The sequence below is a fragment of the Oncorhynchus tshawytscha genome, linkage group LG10 (assembly GCF_018296145.1).
Source record: "Oncorhynchus tshawytscha isolate Ot180627B linkage group LG10, Otsh_v2.0, whole genome shotgun sequence".
Lineage (NCBI taxonomy): Eukaryota > Metazoa > Chordata > Actinopteri > Salmoniformes > Salmonidae > Oncorhynchus > Oncorhynchus tshawytscha.
The window spans coordinates 37495712-37515027 of NC_056438.1; the positions used below are offsets into that span (position 1 = coordinate 37495712).

At 44.2% G+C, this 19316-nt stretch overlaps 1 protein-coding gene across 10 annotated transcripts in view; it reads left to right on the forward strand.

Annotated features, from left to right (window-relative positions):
* amph (amphiphysin) overlaps positions 1–19316 on the forward strand; it is a 134088-nt gene that overhangs the window by 104260 nt on the left and 10512 nt on the right. For 2 of the 10 annotated variants that reach the window (XM_024434995.1, XM_024434997.1), the window contains exons 15-21: positions 198–539; positions 2144–2176; positions 5984–6028; positions 12984–13211; positions 13746–13802; positions 15819–15872; positions 16971–17024. In XM_024434995.1, the coding sequence (XP_024290763.1) occupies positions 198–539; positions 2144–2176; positions 5984–6028; positions 12984–13211; positions 13746–13802; positions 15819–15872; positions 16971–17024 (813 nt within the window). The remainder of the gene's footprint in view (positions 1–197; positions 540–2143; positions 2177–5983; positions 6029–12983; positions 13212–13745; positions 13803–15818; positions 15873–16970; positions 17025–19316) is intronic. The other 8 variants (XM_024435000.1, XM_024434998.1, XM_024435001.1 and 5 more) reach the window with 8 other exon arrangements.

A 19316-nucleotide genomic window follows, 5' to 3' on the forward strand; every position in this document is an offset into this window, starting at 1 on the left:
AGAACTGTTCACTAGACTCCACCACAGACCAATCCATTAGCCACAATCCACAGTCACAATTGTCTTATTTTGTGTCTATGCCTTGTCTTCTTTCTTTACCTCTGTCAATTATTTCACCTTCTCTCTCTGTCCTCTTGTGATAAACACTCTCTGTGCTCTCTTTACCTTACCTTCACGCACCGGCTTGGTCCTTCCAGATGGATTCTGGGTCTATGAGTACTGTGGGTGTGGAGGAGGATGGGGGCGGCGGTGGCGAGGCCCCGAACACTGCCGACTTTAACCCTGGGTTCCCCGCATTCCCCGAGCAGGCGGGAGACCCCAGCTTCGCCACCGACTGGGCTGCTGACTTCGGCTCGGCCCCGGCAAAAGGAGACTCTGTCCCGTCTGCCACCGAGGCAGCAGCCGGCGAGGTTCCAGCGACCACAGGGCAGGACGAGGCCCAAGGCTGGCCTGCAGCGGACGGCTGGGGCGGGGAGGCAGGGGAGGCAGCAGCAGCAGAGCAGCCACAGGGGGCCGAAACGGCCGCAGCTGGAGACGAGGTTAGCGGCTGGGATCCCAACCCCCAACTTACCCCCAACTGTGATCCTTGTGCAGTGGGGGGCGACCAGCAGGCCCAGCAGGAGCCGGGGAAGGGGCCACCAGAGGCAAGATCATGGGGATGGGGAGAGGCAGGGGAGGCAGGGAAAGGGGAGGCAGGGTCAGGAGATGGATGGGGGACAGGGTGGGGAGCAGGTCAGGCAGATTCAGAGGGAGACGAGGCAGGTTGGAGAGATCGTCGCAAATCCACACCGGGCCTGCGCATCACCAACGAGCATGGCCAGATTATTGAGGACACCCCTGAAGGCAGCGAACCTGGCCTGTACCTGATCCGGCCGGCCGGCAGAGAAGGTTTCAGCTCAGAATATGAGACAACGGAGGAGTGGGGGGACTCAGTGGGGCAGAACGGAGGATGGGCCAGCACTGACGATGAACTGGATTCCGCCGCAGACCAGGGTTTCACAGACCGTAGCACAGCCCAGGAAGGCTTCGCAGACTGGGCTTCAGGTGATCGGGCCACCCCTTTACAGGAGGAGAAGGCTCTGGCAAGCGATGCAGGGTTCGCAGCTGACTGGGCACAACCAATAGAACAGGCACCAACGCAGTCTCCCGAAACAGGAACAGCATTTGCGGATCCAACCAGTGTCCCAGAACAGGGCTCAACCGGTGATCAGGTGATCCATTTTGGGACCGATCCTTTTGTGGAGATCCCTGGGGAAGGTGGTTTTGAGTCTGACCCCTTTGCAGAGACGCCTGGGGGATTTGCCTCAGATCCTTTTGCGGAGACTCGGAGGGAAGGCGGTGGAGGGGATTTTGTGTCTGATCCTTTTGCGGAAACTCATGTGGGAGGGGGATTTGAGTCTGGTCCCTTTGCCGTAACTCAAGGGGGAGGTGGGGAAGTTAGATTTGCGACAGATCCATTCGCAGAGACGACCGGGGAAGTTGGGGCAGGGTGGGCGGCAGACCCTTTCGCTAACAATGGTTCAGTCCAGTGGGCAGGTTTCCCAGCTCCCTCCGCAGAGACAGGGGGTGCCACCACCGACAGCGGGTCCTGGCAGGAAGTCAGCGACAGCAGCGGCTTCTTCTCCTCAGGGGGTGACGGCAGCCAGGCAGGGGACCTCTTCGCCTCCTTTCCCGGGCCAAGAAGCGAAGCAGTAGCTAAGGAAGGAGTCGTCCGCCGAGCTCACAAAGAGCCTGATAACTCGGACCTGTCCGAAGACGAGGTCGCGAACAGGAGATACGGAAAGTTGTACCAAGAGATAGATACAGAGAAGGAAGAGGTACCTGACTTCCTCCCCCCTCTACGTAGAGAATAGCGTAGAGTAGTCTAGAGCAAACAGAATCCCCTCTTCCTTATTTTCCCTCCCACAGATGTACAAATAATAAAATAAAAAGTGCTGTCCCGCAACCCTACCTGGATCCTGCAGCGCCACAGAATCCCAGTCCTCTTCTCCTCTCTCTCCTCTGCTTGCTTGTCTGCTTGTCGGTTCCACTTTGTCAATTTTATAAAAAAACATTCCATCTCTTGCCGCATAATTAAAAGACATTTCAAAGCAGCCATGCCAAAAGCCTCCCATACTAATTGTGTGTCTGTGATTTGATTTAGGTGACCAACAATGCATTTAACGGATTTCCCCAGGTAATTAGTCTCGACCAAATTTCTATTTTAGTGATCACAAGATGATATTGAGAAAAGGATTCATCACTGCCTTGTTAGTTAGAGCAGATGCTTTGTCATTAAAAAACTAAAATGTAATATGGTAGAGGACAGGATCAAGTTGGATCAGTTGCAACAGATCATTAGGAGGAGATGTTACCATTTTTTGGTTTAAGATAATCTCCATTTGTGTCGCGTATTTATTTATTTTTCATCCTGTGAATGGAATTACTTAACTTAACTTAAATTACATAAATATTATACACTATATATATACAAAAGTATGTGGACACCCCTTCAAATTCGTGGATTTAGCTATTTCAGTTACACCCGTTGCTGACAGCTGTATAAAATCGAGCACACAGCCATGCAATCTCCATAGCCAACATTTGGAGTAGAATGGCCTTACTGAAGAGCTCAGCGACTTTCAACGTGGCATGCCACCTTTCCAACAAGTCAGTTGTCAAACTTCTGCCTTACTAGAGCTGCCCTGGTCAACTGTAAGTGCTGTTATTGTGAAGTGGAAATGTCTAGGAGCAACAACAGCTCAGCCGCGAAGTGGTAGGTCACACAAGCTCACGAAGCACGTAGCGCGTCAAAATCATCTGTCCTCGGTTGCATCACTCATTACCGAGTTCCAAACTGCCTCTGGAAGCAACTTCAGCACAAGAACTGTTCGACGGGAGCTTCATGAAATGGGTTTCCATGGCCGACCAGCCCCACACAAGCCTAATCTCACCATGCGTGTTGCCAAGCATTGGCTGGTGTGGTGTAAAGCTTGCCGCAATTGGACACGTTCTCTGGAGTGATTAATCACACTTCACCATCTGGCAGACAAATCTGGGTTTGGCGGAAGCCAGGAGAATACTACCTGCCCGAATGCATAGTGCCAACTGTCAAGTTTGTTGGAGGAGGAATAATGGTCTGGGGGTGTTTTTCATGCTTCGGACTAGGCCCCTTACTTCCTGTGAAGAGAAATCTTAACTCCACAGCATACAATGACAGTCTAGACGATTCTTTGCTTCCAACTTTGTGGCAACAGTTTGAGGAAGGCCCTTTCCTGTTTCAGTATGACAATGTCCCTGTGCACAAAATAGAGGTCCATTCAGAAATGGTTTGTTGAGATCCGTGTGGAAGAACTTGACTGGCCTGCACAGAGCCCTGACCTCAACCCCATCGAACACCTTTGGGATGAAGTGGAACACGAACTGCAAGCCACGCCGAATCGCCCAACTTCAGTACCCGATGTCACTAATGTTCTTGTGGCTGAATGGAAGCAACTCCCCGCAGCAATGTTCTAACATCTAGTGGAAAGCCTTCCCAGAAGAGTGGAGGCTGTTATAGCAGCAAAAGGGGGGACCAACTCCATGTTAATGCCAATGATTTTGGAGCGAGATGTTCGACGAGAAGGTGTTCACATACTTTTTGTCATGTAGTTTACTTACTTGCAGATTAGTTTAAACAACTGAAGTATTTCAATTAGGTATAAAGTGACGTTAGAAGATTGCAGGCCACAAAAGCTTATCTCCTGATGCTGCTAGTTGTTGGGATTAGTTACGCACGCCTTGTATAACAAAGTAACTTCAATAATATTCCCCAATTTGAAAAAGTAACGCGTTACTTTTGTAACACATTACCACGAATACTGGTTGCAATTGACCCATAACATTGAACTTCCAGATACAGTGCCTTGCGAAAGTATTCGGCCCCCTTGAACTTTGCGACCTTTTGCCACATTTCAGGCTTCAAACATAAAGATATAAAACTGTATTTTTTTGTGAAGAATCAACAACAAGTGGGACACAATCATGAAGTGGAACGACATTTATTGGATATTTCAAACTTTTTTAACAAATCAAAAACTGAAAAATTGGGCGTGCAAAATTATTCAGCCCCCTTAAGTTAATACTTTGTAGCGCCACCTTTTGCTGCGATTACAGCTGTAAGTCGCTTGAGGTATGTCTCTATCAGTTTTGCACATCGAGAGACTGAAATTTTTTCCCATTCCTCCTTGCAAAACAGCTCGAGCTCAGTGAGGTTGGATGGAGAGCATTTGTGAACAGCAGTTTTCAGTTCTTTCCACAGATTCTCGATTGGATTCAGGTCTGGACTTTGACTTGGCCATTCTAACACCTGGATATGTTTATTTTTGAACCATTCCATTGTAGATTTTGCTTTTTGTTTTGGATCATTGTCTTGTTGGAAGACAAATCTCCGTCCCAGTCTCAGGTCTTTTGCAGACTCCATCAGGTTATCTTCCAGAATGGTCCTGTATTTGGCTCCATCCATCTTCCCATCAATTTTAACCATCTTCCCTGTCCCTGCTGAAGAAAAGCAGGCCCAAACCATGATGCTGCCACCACCATGTTTGACAGTGGGGATGGTGTGTTCAGGGTGATGAGCTGTGTTGCTTTTACGCCAAACATAACATTTTGCATTGTTGCCAAAAAGTTCAATTTTGGTTTCATCTGACCAGAGCACCTTCTTCCACATGTTTGGTGTGTCTCCCAGGTGGCTTGTGGCAAACTTTAAACAACACTTTTTATGGATATCTTTAAGAAATGGCTTTCTTCTTGCCACTCTTCCATAAAGGCCAGATTTGTGCAATATACGACTGATTGTTGTTCTATGGACAGAGTCTCCCACCTCAGATGTAGATCTCTGCAGTTCATCCAGAGTGATCATGGGCCTCTTGGCTGCATCTCTGATCAGTCTTCTCCTTGTATGAGCTGAAAGTTTAGAGGGACGGCCAGGTCTTGGTAGATTTGCAGTGGTCTGATGCTCCTTCCATTTCAATATTATCGCTTGCACAGTGCTCCTTGGGATGTTTAAAGCTTGGGAAATCTTTCTGTATCCAAATCCGGCTTTAAACTTCTTCACAACAGTATCTTGGACCTGCCTGGTGTGTTCCTTGTTCTTCATGATGCTCTCTGCGCTTTTAACGGACCTCTGAGACTATCACAGTGCAGGTGCATTTATACGGAGACTTGATTACACACAGGTGGATTGTATTTATCATCATTAGTCATTTAGGTCAACATTGGATCATTCAGAGATCCTCACTGAACTTCTGGAGAGAGTTTGCTGCACTGAAAGTAAAGGGGCTGAATAATTTTGCACGCCCAATTTTTCAGTTTTTGATTTGTTAAAAAAGTTTGAAATATCCAATAAATGTCGTTCCACTTAATGATTGTGTCCCACTTGTTGTTGATTCTTCACAAAAAAATACAGTTTTATATCTTTATGTTTGAAGCCTGAAATGTGGCAAAAGGTCGCAAAGTTCAAGGGGGCCGAATACTTTCGCAAGGCACTGTATATAAAAAGCAGTTCCTGTTGTGCATAAAGAAGCTAAAGACTGTCTTAGTAGTAGAGTAGTATGAAGTTTACATGGTTGTAGCATTTAGGGATATTACAATAAACGAGAACTAAACTACAGTTTTGTAAACTAACCAGGAATGTAAAAAAAACAAGTTGGGTAAACTTATGCTAACAACAAAAATGTAGTTGGGCAAATTTGCTAACAACCCGAATATAGTGTAATTGCTGCAAAAACTCTTCACTGTTTAAAAAGGTGGATAAACTATGCTTACATGAGTTTACCCTCCACTCTATCCCGGTTACAAACACTTTGTCAATCCCTCACTAATACTCTCCCCAAAATTATCCCATCATAACTTACCTTTCAAAACTAACATTTTATATGCTCTGATATTTTATTACTGCTGGTTTGCTGCCAGTGTAGTTTTAACTTTCTCCCTCTCTTTCTCTTTCCACCAACTTATCTTAAAGATGGAAGCAACAGCCCCAACATTTGTTGCGGATTTTGATAAGCTGGTAAGTCAAGTGTCAATATAACAGACGTTTTTGCTCTTCCATTACTAACTTTTATGTCCTTATATTTGTTTTATTATATATATATATATATATATGTGTGTGTGTGTGTGTGTGTGTGTGTGTGTGTGTGTGTGTGTGTGTGTGTGTGTGTGTGTGTGTGTGTGTGTGTGTGTGTGTGTGTGTGTGTAAACTCAGCAATTAAAAGACATCCTCACTGTCAACTGTGTTTATTTTCAGCAAACTTAACATGTGTAAATATTTGTATGAACATAACAAGATTCAACAACTGAGACATAAACTGAACAAGTTCCACAGACATGTGACTAACAGAAATGGAATAATGTGTCCCTGAACAAAGGGGAGTAACAGTTAGTATCTGGTGTGGCCACCAGCTGCATTAAGTGCTGCAGTGCATCTGCTCCTCAGGGACTGCACCAGATTTGCCAGTTCTTGCTGTGAGATGTTACCTCACTCTTCCACCAAGGCACCTGCTATTTCCCGGACATTTCTGGGGGGAATGGCCCTAGCCCTCACGCTCCGATCTAACAGGTTCCAGACGTGCTCAATGGGATTGAGATCCAGGCTCTTCGCTGGCTATGGAAGAACACTGACATTCCTGTCTTCCAGGAAATCACGCACAGAACGAGCAGTATGGCTGGTGGAATTGTCATGCTGGAGGGTCATGTCAGGATGAGCCTGCAGGAAGGGTACCACATGAGGGAGGAGGATGTCTTCCCTGTAACGCACAGCGTTGAGATTGCCTGCAATGACAACAAGCTCAGTCCAATGATGCTGTGACACACCGCCCCAGGCCATGACGGACCCTCTACCTCCAAATCAATCCCGCTCCAGAGTACAGGCCTCGGTGTAACGCTCATTCCATCGACGATAAACGCAAATCTGACCATCACCCCTGGTGAGACTAAATTGCTAAGAAACTGAAGATCTCGTACAACGCTGTGCACTACTCCCTTCACAGAACATCGCAAACGGGCTCTAACCAGAATAGAAAGAGGAGTGGGAGGCCCCAGGGCACAATTGAGCCAGAAGACAAGTACATTAGTGTCTAGTTTGAGAAACAGACACCTCACAAGTCCTCCACTGGCAGCTGTTGTATTTGTGTAATGGTGTGGGGAATGTTTTCCTGGATTTCCACACCATTCCCCACACTTGATGCCAATTGAGCAAAGTTTTCATGCCCCAAAGAATTCCGTCTGTTTTAGAGCCAAATGGGGATCAGACCCGGTTCTACACAGAACAAAACTATAAACGTAACATGTCAAGTTTCGGTTTCAACTGTACCCGGCTCTGCCGCCATCACCACATGTGATAATGCACAGCCCCATGTCACAAGGATCTGTACACAATTCCTGGAAGCTGAAAATGTCCCAGTTCTTCCATGCCTGCATACTCATCAGACATGTCATCCATTGATCATATTTGAGATGCTCTGGATCAACGTGTACAACAGCGTGTTCCAGTTCACGCCAATATCCAGCAACTTCTTACAGCCATTGAAGAGGACTTGGACAACATTCCACAGGCCAAAATCAACAGCCTGAACAACTCTATGTGAAAAATATGTGTTTCGCTGCGTGAGGCAAATGGTTGTCACACCAGATACCGACTGGTTATCTGATCCATGTACCTACCTTTTTTTTAAGTATCTGTGGCCAACAGATGCATATCTGTATTCCCAGTAATGTGAAATCCATAGATTAGGGCCTAATGAATTTATTTCAATTGACATATTTTTTTAAATATAACTCTAACGCAATAAATTCTTTGAAATTGTTGCATTTATATTTTTTGTTCAGTGTAGATGCGTGTACCTAATAAACCTGCCTCTGTGTGTGTGTGTATATCTATTAAAATACTATTCCCTCAACAGCATTTTATAGATATACATACACACAGTTGAATTCAGAGTTTGAAGGTAGGCCTTGAAATACATCCACAGGTACACCTCCAATTGACTCAAATGATGTCAATTAGCCTATCAGAAGCTTCTAAAGCCATGACATCATTTTCTGGATTTTTCCAAGCTGTTTAAAGGCACAGTCAACTCAGTGTATGTAAACTTCTGACCCACTGGAATTGTGATACAGTGAATTCTAAGTGAAATAATCTGTCTGGAAACAATTTTTGTAAAAATGACTTGTCATGCACAAAGTAGATGTCCTAGCGGCTTGCAAAAAGATAGTTTGTTAACAAGAAATATGTGGAGTGGTTGAAAAACGAGTTTTAATGACTCCAACCTAAGTGTACGTAAACGTCCGACTTCAACTGTAGATATATATGTAATACTGTTGAGGGAATAGTATTTTAATGAGTCAATTAGGGCTTCACTTCAGATATTTATTTATATTTTTTGGTGACCCCATTCCGTTACAGTGTTGTGTTTGTGTACTGTCATCAAATCAAACTTTATTTGCCACGTGCCGAATACAACAAGTGTAGACTTTACAGTGAAATGCTTACTTACAAGCCCTTAACCAACAGTGCAGTTCAAGAAGAAGAAAATATTTACCAAGTAGGCTAAAATAAAAAGTAATAATAAAAAGTAACACAATAACGAGGCTTCTCGGGGCACCGGTACCGAGTCAGTGTGCAGGGGTACAGGCTAATTGAGGTAATATGTACGTGTAGGTGGGGGCGAAGTGACTATGCATAGGTAACAAACAAACAGCGTGTAGCAGCTTTGTACAAGAGGGGGTTCATGGAAATTGCCCAGTGGCGATTTTTATGAATTGTTCAGCAGTCTAATGGCTTGGGGGAGAAGCTGTTGAGGAGCCTTTTGGTCCTAGACATGGCACTCCGGTACCGCTTGCCGTGCGGTAGCAGAGAAAAGAGTCTATAACTCGGGTGACTGGAGTCTGACAATTTTATGGGCTTTCCTCCGACACCGACTATTATATAGGTCCTGGATGGCAGGAAGCTTGGCCCCAGTGATGTACTGGGCCGTTCGCACTACCCTCTGTAGCGCCTTACGGTCAGATGCCGAGCAGTTGCCAGGTGGTGATGCAACCGGTCAGGATGCTCTCGATGGTGCAGCTATAGAACCTTTTGAGGATCTGAGGGCTCATGCCAAATCTTTTCAGTCTCCTGAGGGGAAAAGGTTTTGTTGTTCCCTCTTCACAACTCTCTTGGTATGTTTGGACCATGATGGTTCGTTGGTGATGTGGACACCAAGGAACTTGAAACTCTCGACACGTTCTACTACAGCCCCGTCGATGTTAATGGGGGCTTGTTCGGCCCGCCTTTTCCTGTAGTCCACGATCAGCTCCTTTGTCTTGCTCACATTGAGAGAGAGGTTGTTGTCCTGGCACCACACTGCCAGTTCTTTGACCTCCCCCCTATAGACTGTCTATCATTGTCGGTGATCAGGCACTGTTGTCATCAGCAAATTGAATGATGGTGTTGGAGTCGTGTTTGGCCACGCAGTCGTGGGTGAACAGGAAATACAGGAGGTGACTAAGCACACACAGCTGAGGGGCCCCAGCGTTAAGGATCAGCGTGGCAGACGTGTTGTTGCCTACTCCGTGCTTCTACACCTGCATTGCTTGCTGTTTGGGGTTTTAAGCTGGGTTTCTGTACAGCACTTTGAGATATCAGCTGATGTACGAAGGGCTATATAAATAAATTTGATATGATTTGATTTACTCTTACCACCTGGGGCCGTCCCATCAGGAAGTCCAGGATCCAGTTGCAGAGGAAGGTGTTTAGTCCCAGAGTCCTTAGCTTAATAATAAGCTTCGTGGGCACTATGGTGTTGAACGCTGAGCTTTGGTCAATAAAGAGCATTCTCTTATAGGTGTTCCTTTTGTCCAGGTGAGAAAGGGCGGTGTGGAGAGCGATTGAGATTGCATCATCTGTGGATTTGTTGGGGCAGTATGCGAATTGGAGTGGGTCTAGGGTGTCCGGAGGATGCTGTTAATTTGAGCCATGATCAGCCTTTCAAAGCACTTCATGTCTACCGACGTGAGTGCCACGGGGCGGTAATCATTTAGACAGGTTACCTTCGCTTCCTTGGGCACAGGGACTATGGTGGTCTGCCTGAAACATGTTGGTATTACAGACTCTGTTAGGGAGAGGTTGAAAATGTCAGTGAAGACACTTGACAGTTGGTCAGCGCATGCTCGGAGTACACTTCCTGGTAATCCGTCTGGCCCAGCATCTTTGTGAATGTTGACCTGTTTAAAGATTTTGTTCACATCGGCTACAGTTAGTGTTATCACACAGTCATCCAGAACAGCTGGTGCTCTTGTGCATGCTTCAGTGTTGCTTGCCTCAAAGCAAGCATACAAGGCATTTTGCTCGTCTGGTAGGCTCGCATCACTGGGCAGCTCACGTCTGGGTTTCCCTTTTGTAGTCCATAATAGTTTTCATGCCTTGCCACATCCGACGAGCGTCAGGGCTGGTGTAGTAGGATTCAATCTTAATCCTGTATTGACACTTTGCTTGTTTGATGGTTTGTCTGAGGGCATAGCGGGATTTCTTATAAGCGTCCGGATTAGTCTCCAGCTCCTTGAAAGTGGCAGCTCTAGCCTTTAGCTTGATGCGGATATTTCCTGCAATCCATGTTGGGATATGTACATACTCTCACTGTGGGGACGAGGTCATCGATGCAGTTAAAATGAAGCCGATAACTGAGGTGGTATATTCCTCAATGCCATTGGATGAATCCCGGAACATATTCCAGTCTGTGCTTGCAAAACAGTCCTGTAGTATATCATCTGTGTCATCTCACCACTTCTGTATTGTGCGTGTCACTGATACTTCCTGCTTTAGTTTTTGCTTGTAAGCAGGAATCAGGAGGATAGAATTGTATTCAGATTTGCCAAATGTAGGGCGGGGGTGAGCTTTGTATGCTTCTCTGTGTGTGGAGTAGAGGTGGTCTAGGATTATTTATTTTTTTCCCTGGTTGCACATATTACATACTGGTAAAAATGTGGTAAAACCGATTTAAGTTTGCCTGCATTAAAGTCCCCGGCCACTAGGAGCGCCGCTTCTGGGTGAGCATTTTCTTCTTTGCTTATTATGGCAAGAGTTGGTTGAGAGCGGTCTTAGTGCCAGCTGCGCTTTGTGTTGGTAAATAGACGGCTACGAATAATACAGATGTGAACTCTCTTTTTATAGAGTTGGTTGAGAGTGGTCTTTGTGCCAGCTTCGCTTTGTGGTGGTAAATAGACGGCTACGAATTATACAGATGAGAACTCTCTTTGTAGATAGTGTGTTCTACAACTTATCATGAGGTACTCTACCTCAGGCAAGCAATACATCAATACCTCGAGGCTTCTTCAATATTAGACATTGCGTACCAGCTGTTATTGGCAAAACGACACACACACACGCCCCTCGTCTTACCAGAGGTAGCGTCTCTGTTCTGCCGGTGCATGGAAAATCCCGCCAGCTCTATATTGTCCGTTTCTTCGTTCAGCTGCGTCTCAGTGAAACATAAGATGTTACAGTTTTTAATGTCCCGTTGGTAGGATCATCTTAATAGTAGGTCATCAATTGTATTTTCTAACGATTGCACGTTAGCAAGGAGAATGGAAGGCATTGGGAGTTTACTCGCTCGCCTCCGACTTCTCAGAAGGATCCCCAATCTGCGTCCTCTTTTCCGACGTCTTTTCTTCACGTAAAAGGCATGGATCTAGGCCTGTTCCAGTGAAAGCAGGATATGCCTCTCGTCAGACTCGTTAAAGGAAAACGTTTCTTCCAGTCCGTGGTGAGTAATCGCTTTTCTGATGTCCAGAAGTTATTTTCAGTCATAAGAGACGATAGCAGCAACATTATGTACACAATGAGTAAAAAAATAAGTTACACAAAAAGCAAAAAAAATAACAGAATTGCACAATTGGTTGGGAGAATGTAAAACGTCAGCCATGTTCTTCGGCGCCATCTTCACATTCATTCAGTTGTATTTGTTAAAGCTGCAATATGTTATTTTTTGGTTGACCCCTCCAAATTCACATAGAAATTAGAGTTATAGATCTGTCATTCTCATTGAAAGCAAGTCTATGACGCTTTAGATCTGTTCTGATGTGCTCTATTTCTATGTTTCACGTTCGTACGGTAATGTTTTGCCACTTTTATTTTCGATTTTGTACACCAGCTTCAAACAGCTGAAAATAAAATATTTTGGGTTATGGAAAATATATTTCACAGCGGTTTAGATGGTACAATGTTTTTTGACACAATGACTGAAATTTTGCAACCAGGAAATGGCGGAGTGATTTCTGCATAGTGCATCTTTAAGTGCAGTTTTGGATGTGTTCACACTTATGTTGAATATGTTATCCAAAACACTTGTGTTTTTTGTTTTTTTTGTGTTGCTGCCAAAATGCTCAAACTGTACTCTGAAGCAACGTTTAAACTATACCCAGCAATATTGAATCATCATACTGTACATAGAGGAACAAGTTCCTGCATACAGACCTCAACAACAACAACATTTTAATCTGTCAAGACTGCCCCTATTAGCTCTTCCCAATTTCTGCCCTCCCTTGAAGTATTTCCACACTGGAAAGGGGCAACCGTGACAATCTATTCTGATTTGAGTTCTGTGATATCTGTAAGGTTGCCTTGTATGATGTCATATTATTAAGTCTGACTTTGAGAGCTTCAAACACATTGTATTCTCTGTTGAAACTGATTCAATTATTTGCAGATTAAAGGAAACTGCGCTGCAGTTCCACTCTGAATGTTTATGTTGTATAGTTATACAGAGGGTAAAAGGGCTAACCAGCCATACCTCTCCAGGTAATAATGATGATGATGATGATGATAATAATTCATTTTAATGGTAGTGCATTTGTTGCACCCAAGGTGCTACACAGCATAATCAAAAAGTACAAAAGAGGTATGGTGAGTTGGGACAGGGGGGGATGTGGGGGCTGCTGTAAGACAGGGGATGTTGATCAGTTCTTCCCTCGCCTGTCTTTGTGGAAAGAATGAAAGCAATGCCACCATGGCCCCTGAAGCTGCTGTGCCCCCAGCTGAGACTGCTGTGGCCCGGGAGGCAACAGCTGAGACTGCTGTGGCCCCGGAGGTCCTTGGGACTGAGACCTCAGATGCCACAGAGGCAGCGGCCGAGGCAGGGGAGATCCAGGAGCCTGCTTCCACTAGTGAGGCTGAGGCAGCCGAGAGTGCCACCAGCCCTGGAGAGGAGAAGCCTGATGTGAGTGACAGTTAGCTATTATATACAGTAACTGAAATAGCACGCTCATCATCACAAGCATGGGTCATTCTCCAAGTCACCCTTATAGGCATAGTTGTATCCCTCTGTTTAAGGGAACCTTTTCATCACCGTCATCATCATCATCATCATCGTATTTATTATCATCATCGTCATCATCAATATTTTCATATTGTCATCATCATCATCGTCGTCATAATCATCATCGTCATCATCATCAATGTTTTCACCTTTGTCATTATCATGATCATCGTTATCATCCCATTCATTATATCCATGGAGATGCTTTCTGATATCCTATGTTTTAAAAATGTTACTTTGCAATTATCGACACCTTCCTTGTCATTCAATTATGTTCTCCTTGATTTTAAAACTTACCATTTTAAACTTGGTACTTTTTGTTTTGACCTCAATCCACTCCACAACTCCCATTTATTGTTTTATAACACATCTGTACATTATGACAGGATTCAAGTCTTAAATATTACATTCTTCTCTAACTCACTCTTGGTATAGTCCACTGTGGGGTCTCCAGTGACATCTGCAGAGCCTGAGGGGGCTTCACCAACTGAGGTATGTGTAAGATCCTCCCCTTTGTCCACTCACGCCCTCCCATTACTGTTCTGTGACTCGGTTCTGTGAGTGTTACATTGAAGTTCATATTCTTTCAGTAGCCGGGCCCAAACCCTACCATCACCATTGTCAAAGTGTCATGAGGTTGAGAGATTGTCCGTGTCGAGACTTTGTGAATAACTGATTGTATTGCGTGCATCATAATCATCTTGGGTGGGAAATGTGTGTGTGTCTGTGTCGGAATGTGATTGAAGAATTAGGGTGGCATTTTTAATGATCTACTATATGTTTCTGTTGGGATGTCATGCATGCACATACTATTCTTGTGTATTCCAAAATATGCTCATGTTCTGTTCCTATGAGGCTGGTATGTGTAGTTTTATACATTGTGACAGACTTGTTATATTTGAGTGTATGAGCTGTTCAATCCTACTCCAGGTTGGAACCTGGGGCAAGCACTAGACACATCGCAAAGAGATACACTACATGACCAAAAGTATGTGGACACCTACTTGTCTAACATCTCGTTCCAAAATCATGGCCATTGATATGGAGTTGATCTCCCCTTTGCTGCTATAACAGCCTCCACTCTTCTGGGAAGGCTTTCTGTATGGACCTTGCTCTGTGCACAGGGGGAATGTCATGCTTTAACAGGAAAGGGCCTTCCCCAAACTGTTGCCACAAAGTTGGAAGCACAGAATCATCTAGAATGTCATTGAATGCTGTAGCGTTAAGATTTCCCTTCATTTGAATTAAGGGGCCTAGCCCGAAGCATGAAAAACAGCCCCAGACCATTATTCCTCCTCCACCAAACTTTACAGTTGGCACTAAGCAATGGGTCAGGTAGCGTTCTCTTGGCATCCACCAAACCCAGATTAGTCCGTTGGGCTGCCAGATACTGAAGCGTGATTCATCACTCCAGAGATTAGTCCTGCCGACCATTTGCATTGTGCATGGTGATCTTAGGCTTGTGTGCGGCTGCTTGGCCACGGAAACCCATTTCATTAAGCTCCCGACAAACAGTTCTAGTGCTGATGTTGCTTCCAGAGGCAGTTTGGAACTCGGTAGTGAGTGATGCAGCCGAGGAATGACGATTTTGACAAGCTACGCGGTTCAGCACTCTACGGTCCCATTCTGTGAGCTTGTGTGGCCTACCACTTTGTGGCTGAGCCGTTGTTGCTCCTAGACGTTTCCTCTTCACAATAACAGCACTTACAGTTGACCGTGGCAGCTCTAGTACGGCAGAAATTTGACAAACTGACTTGTTGGATAGATGGCATTCTATGACGGTGCCACGTTGAAAGTCATTGACATCTTCAGTAAGGCCATTCTACTGCCAATGTTTGTCTATGGAGATTGCAATGGGTGTGGCTGACATAGCCGAATCCACTAATTTGAAGGGGTGTCCACATACGTTTGTATATATTGGGTATGTGCCTTGGGGAGTTGCTCATTTACGAAGGGTAATTACAATTGCTGTGTGTATATGGCTCTTATTGTCATGCTTGACATGGGAGTGGAGGAAATGTCTGTATATCCATTTACTTTCTTCCATGTGCCAACCATGTATCAAAACGACTTAAAAAAAGATGAGTAGCCTTATTTTCATTCATTTGATTTGAGATTTTCCTTGATATAGATGCTCATTTTTTAAAATAATTTCCTTGAACAAGAGTATATCCCACTAAATATAATAATAATATAATAACCACAGAATCTGTGCAGAATCTTGATACACCAAGATAGCCTGTACCTTGAAAGAATGGACCAAACATTTCCTTGCCAACACAGCAATGACTGGATGCAACGATTCCTCAAAGCCTGCATCTCAGTACTTTACGTTTTGCACTTGCATGAATGCTATACTAACAATATTAATAAAAAAGAGAACCGCTGTTATGTATGTAATTGATGCAGATTAATCTCAATATATCAAATGCAAACTCAATGCTAAAGGCTGTACTGAAAAAGCTTAGGTAGCTAGCTAGGTGCATTAAAACCTCTTTCTGCGCTTAGATCCTCCCAGTTGAAGAGGCTGAAAAAGCATTCCCCAGCGAAACAGCTCCCCCGGTAACTATAACTTATGCCAAATTTGGCAAAAAGGAAGCTAAAATCATATTTGGCCGAGTATCTTGTGTGAGTTTGAACCTCAAGTCATATTTTACAATGTTTTGTAGAATCTTAAACATTCAATTGTATTTGACACAGTGTCTCATATAAGCTTTAAGGTTGAGTCATACAGGACAGAGTGGTATGACATTGAGGTCTGACTCACTCCAAAGTACACAGAGGATGCTATTAAAACAAACCCAAACCTTGGATTTCATGTGCCATTCGAAATTAGCATTTATACTGTAGAAATGTCACTCAATGTATACTGTGACATAAATTGTCACTTTCCATCATTAACGTGTGGCAGGGTAAATAATGTTTTTTCCAAACAGTATTCACCAAAATCTGGGTTTGTGTGAATAGCACCCAGTCTCATATGAGCTTGGCTATATCCCCAAACCCCTGTTCCATGTATTCCACATAAAGCTCCATGCTTTAAAATCCCAGAATCTAACATAAATTGATAGTTATGTCACACAGTTATGCCACATTACAAATCTTTATAGAGCATGATATACGGTTATAGATGATTTGTGAAGCATCTATGTAGTGCTTATGAAGCCTTCATAAGATGCACTTTAAATAAAGCAGGACCCAGGTCCCTATAGCAAAGGAACCAATGCCTTGTGAAATGTAAATGTATCATCAGCCATCAGAAGTCTCAACCTTTTTATAACAATGTTATATACTCTCGTACACTCGTATATGAGTTGAAATATCAAAATGCTATATTTATTTAGAAGTATAGCAAATAGGTCACAGGCGGTTGGTGACAGCTTAATTGGGGAGGACAGGGTCATAGTAATGGCAGGAACAGAATAAATGGAATGGTATCGAACACGTCAAACATGTTTTCCATGGTTGCTACCATTCCATTCCAACCATTTATTATGAGCTATCCACCTGTGACATAGGAGTACACAAAATGAAAGGAAACATACCAAATAACTTGAAATAACCAAACTAAATCTGGAGAGTCGAGAGAGGCCATCCTCGAAGCTTGAAAATATTTTTTTCCCCAGATGTGATTGTGAATCAACTCTCTTTTGTACGTAGGAATCCGTTCCGACCCCGGAGGAAATGAAGGAGTCCCCTGTGGAGGAGACTCCGGTAATTATTATCCCAAGATTCCCATACCCCATTCCCAAAACCCTAATATCCATGATCCCACATTTGCCTTATTCAACAAAGCTCAGTAACTGGGACCCAATTGGGACCTGTCCGAAAGTCCATTGAGTCACTTAAGCCTGAAATAGGCTCCAGAAAATAGTAGTGATTGTTGTTATACTTTCATATTACAAGGTATCTGTTCTAAGAACATGAAGCGTTCAAATGTAAAGGCCCACCTCAGAGGAAGTTGCTGCACTTATTTAGAGTAATTCCTGTCCTAGATCAGAAATGACTGTTTTAGGTTCCACCTCGAAAACTGACGCAGGCTGTTAATACATATTTAGAAATTGGGGGTGGGAACGTTGTGGTGATTTCCACATGTAGCAGAGAAATAACAACAAATAAGTCACTGACTGAAAGCTGGCAGTTTAACTAGCTAGCATGCTAACCTTAGCCAGCTAATGAACGTTATTGTGAGCACCATTTTCAGTTAGCACAGGTGAAAATAATGATTTCATAATAAGAAAACCAACCTACCGGTCAAGAGATCTCAACTAAACTAAATCAGCAAGGGCATTGAAGATGAAACGTGGCTGGGTCTTTCAGCATGACAATGATCCCAAACACACCACCTGGGCAATGAAGGAGTGGCTTTGTAAGAAGCATTTCAAGGTCCTGGAGTGGCCTAGCCAGTCTCCAGATCTCAACCCCATAGAAAATCTTTGGAGGGAGTTGAAAGTCCGTGTTGCCCAGCAACAGCCCCAAAACATCTCTGCTCTAGAGGAGATCTGCATGGAGGAATGGGCCAAAATACCAGCAACAGTGTGTGAAAACCTTGGAAAGATTTACAGAAAACATTTGACCTCTGTCATTGCCAACAAAGGGTATATAACAAAGTACTGAGGTAAACTTTTGTTATTGACCAAATACTTATTTTCCACCATAATTTGCAAATAAATTCATGTAGAGGTCTGTAATTTTAATCATAGGTACACTTCAACTGTGAGAGACGGAATCTAAAACAAAAATCCAGAAAATCACATTGCATGATTTTTAAGTCATTAATTTGCAATCAATTTGATACATCAGAAAAGCCTAATTTTATATCTTGTACAGAAACCTTTGTTTGCAATTACAGAGATCATACGGTTCCTGTAGTTGACCAGGTTTGCACACACTGCAGCAGGGATTTTGGCCCACTCCTCCATACAGACCTTCTCCAGATCCTTCAGGTTTCGGGGCTGTCGCTGGGCAATACGGACTTTCAGCTCCCTCCAAAGATTTTCTATTGGGTTCAGGTCTGGAGACTGGCTAGGCCACTCCAGGACCTTGAGATGCTTCTTACGGAGCCACTCCTTAGTTGCCCTGGCTGTGTGTTTCGGGTCGTTGTCATGCTGGAAGACCCAGCCACGATGGGGTGCAAAGGAGCAAAATAAATAAAATATATAAAGTAGGGAAAGAGGTAGTTGTTTGGGCTAAATCATAGATGGGCTATGTACAGGTGCAGTAATATGTGAGCTGCTCTGACAGCTGGTGCTTAAAGCTAGTGAGGGAGATAAGTGTTTCCAGTTTCAGAGATTTTTGTAGTTCGTTCCAGACATTGGCAGCAGAGAACTGGAAGGAGAGGCAGCCAAAGAAAGAATTGGTTTTGGGGGTGACCAGAGAGATATACCTGCTGGAGCGCGTGCTACATGTGGGTGATGCTATGGTGACCAGCGAGCTGAGATAAGGAGGGACTTTACCTAGCAGGGTCTTGTAGATGACGTGGAGCCAGTGGGTTTGGCGACGAGTATGAAGCGAGGGCCAGCCAACGAGAGCGTACAGGTCGCAATGGTGGGTAGTATATGGGGCTTTGGTGACAAAACGGATGGCACTGTGATAGACTGCATCCAATTTGTTGAGTAGGGTATTGGAGGCTATTTTGTAAATGACATCGCCGAAGTTGAGGATTGGTAGGATGGTCAGTTTTACAAGGGTATGTTTGGCAGCATGAGTGAAGGATGCTTTGTAGCGAAATAAGAAGCCAATTCTAGTTTTAACTTTGGATTGGAGATGTTTGATGTGGGTCTGGAAGGAGAGTTTACAGTCTAACCAGACACCTAGGTATTTGTAGTTGTCCACGTATTCTAAGTCAGAGCCGTCCAAAGTAGTGATGTTGGACAGGCGGGCAGCTGCAGGCAGCGATCGGTTGAAGAGCATGCATTTAGTTTTACTTGTATTTAAGAGCAATTGGAGGCCACGGAAGGAGAGTTGTATGGCATTGAAGCTTGCCTGGAGGGTTGTTAACACAGT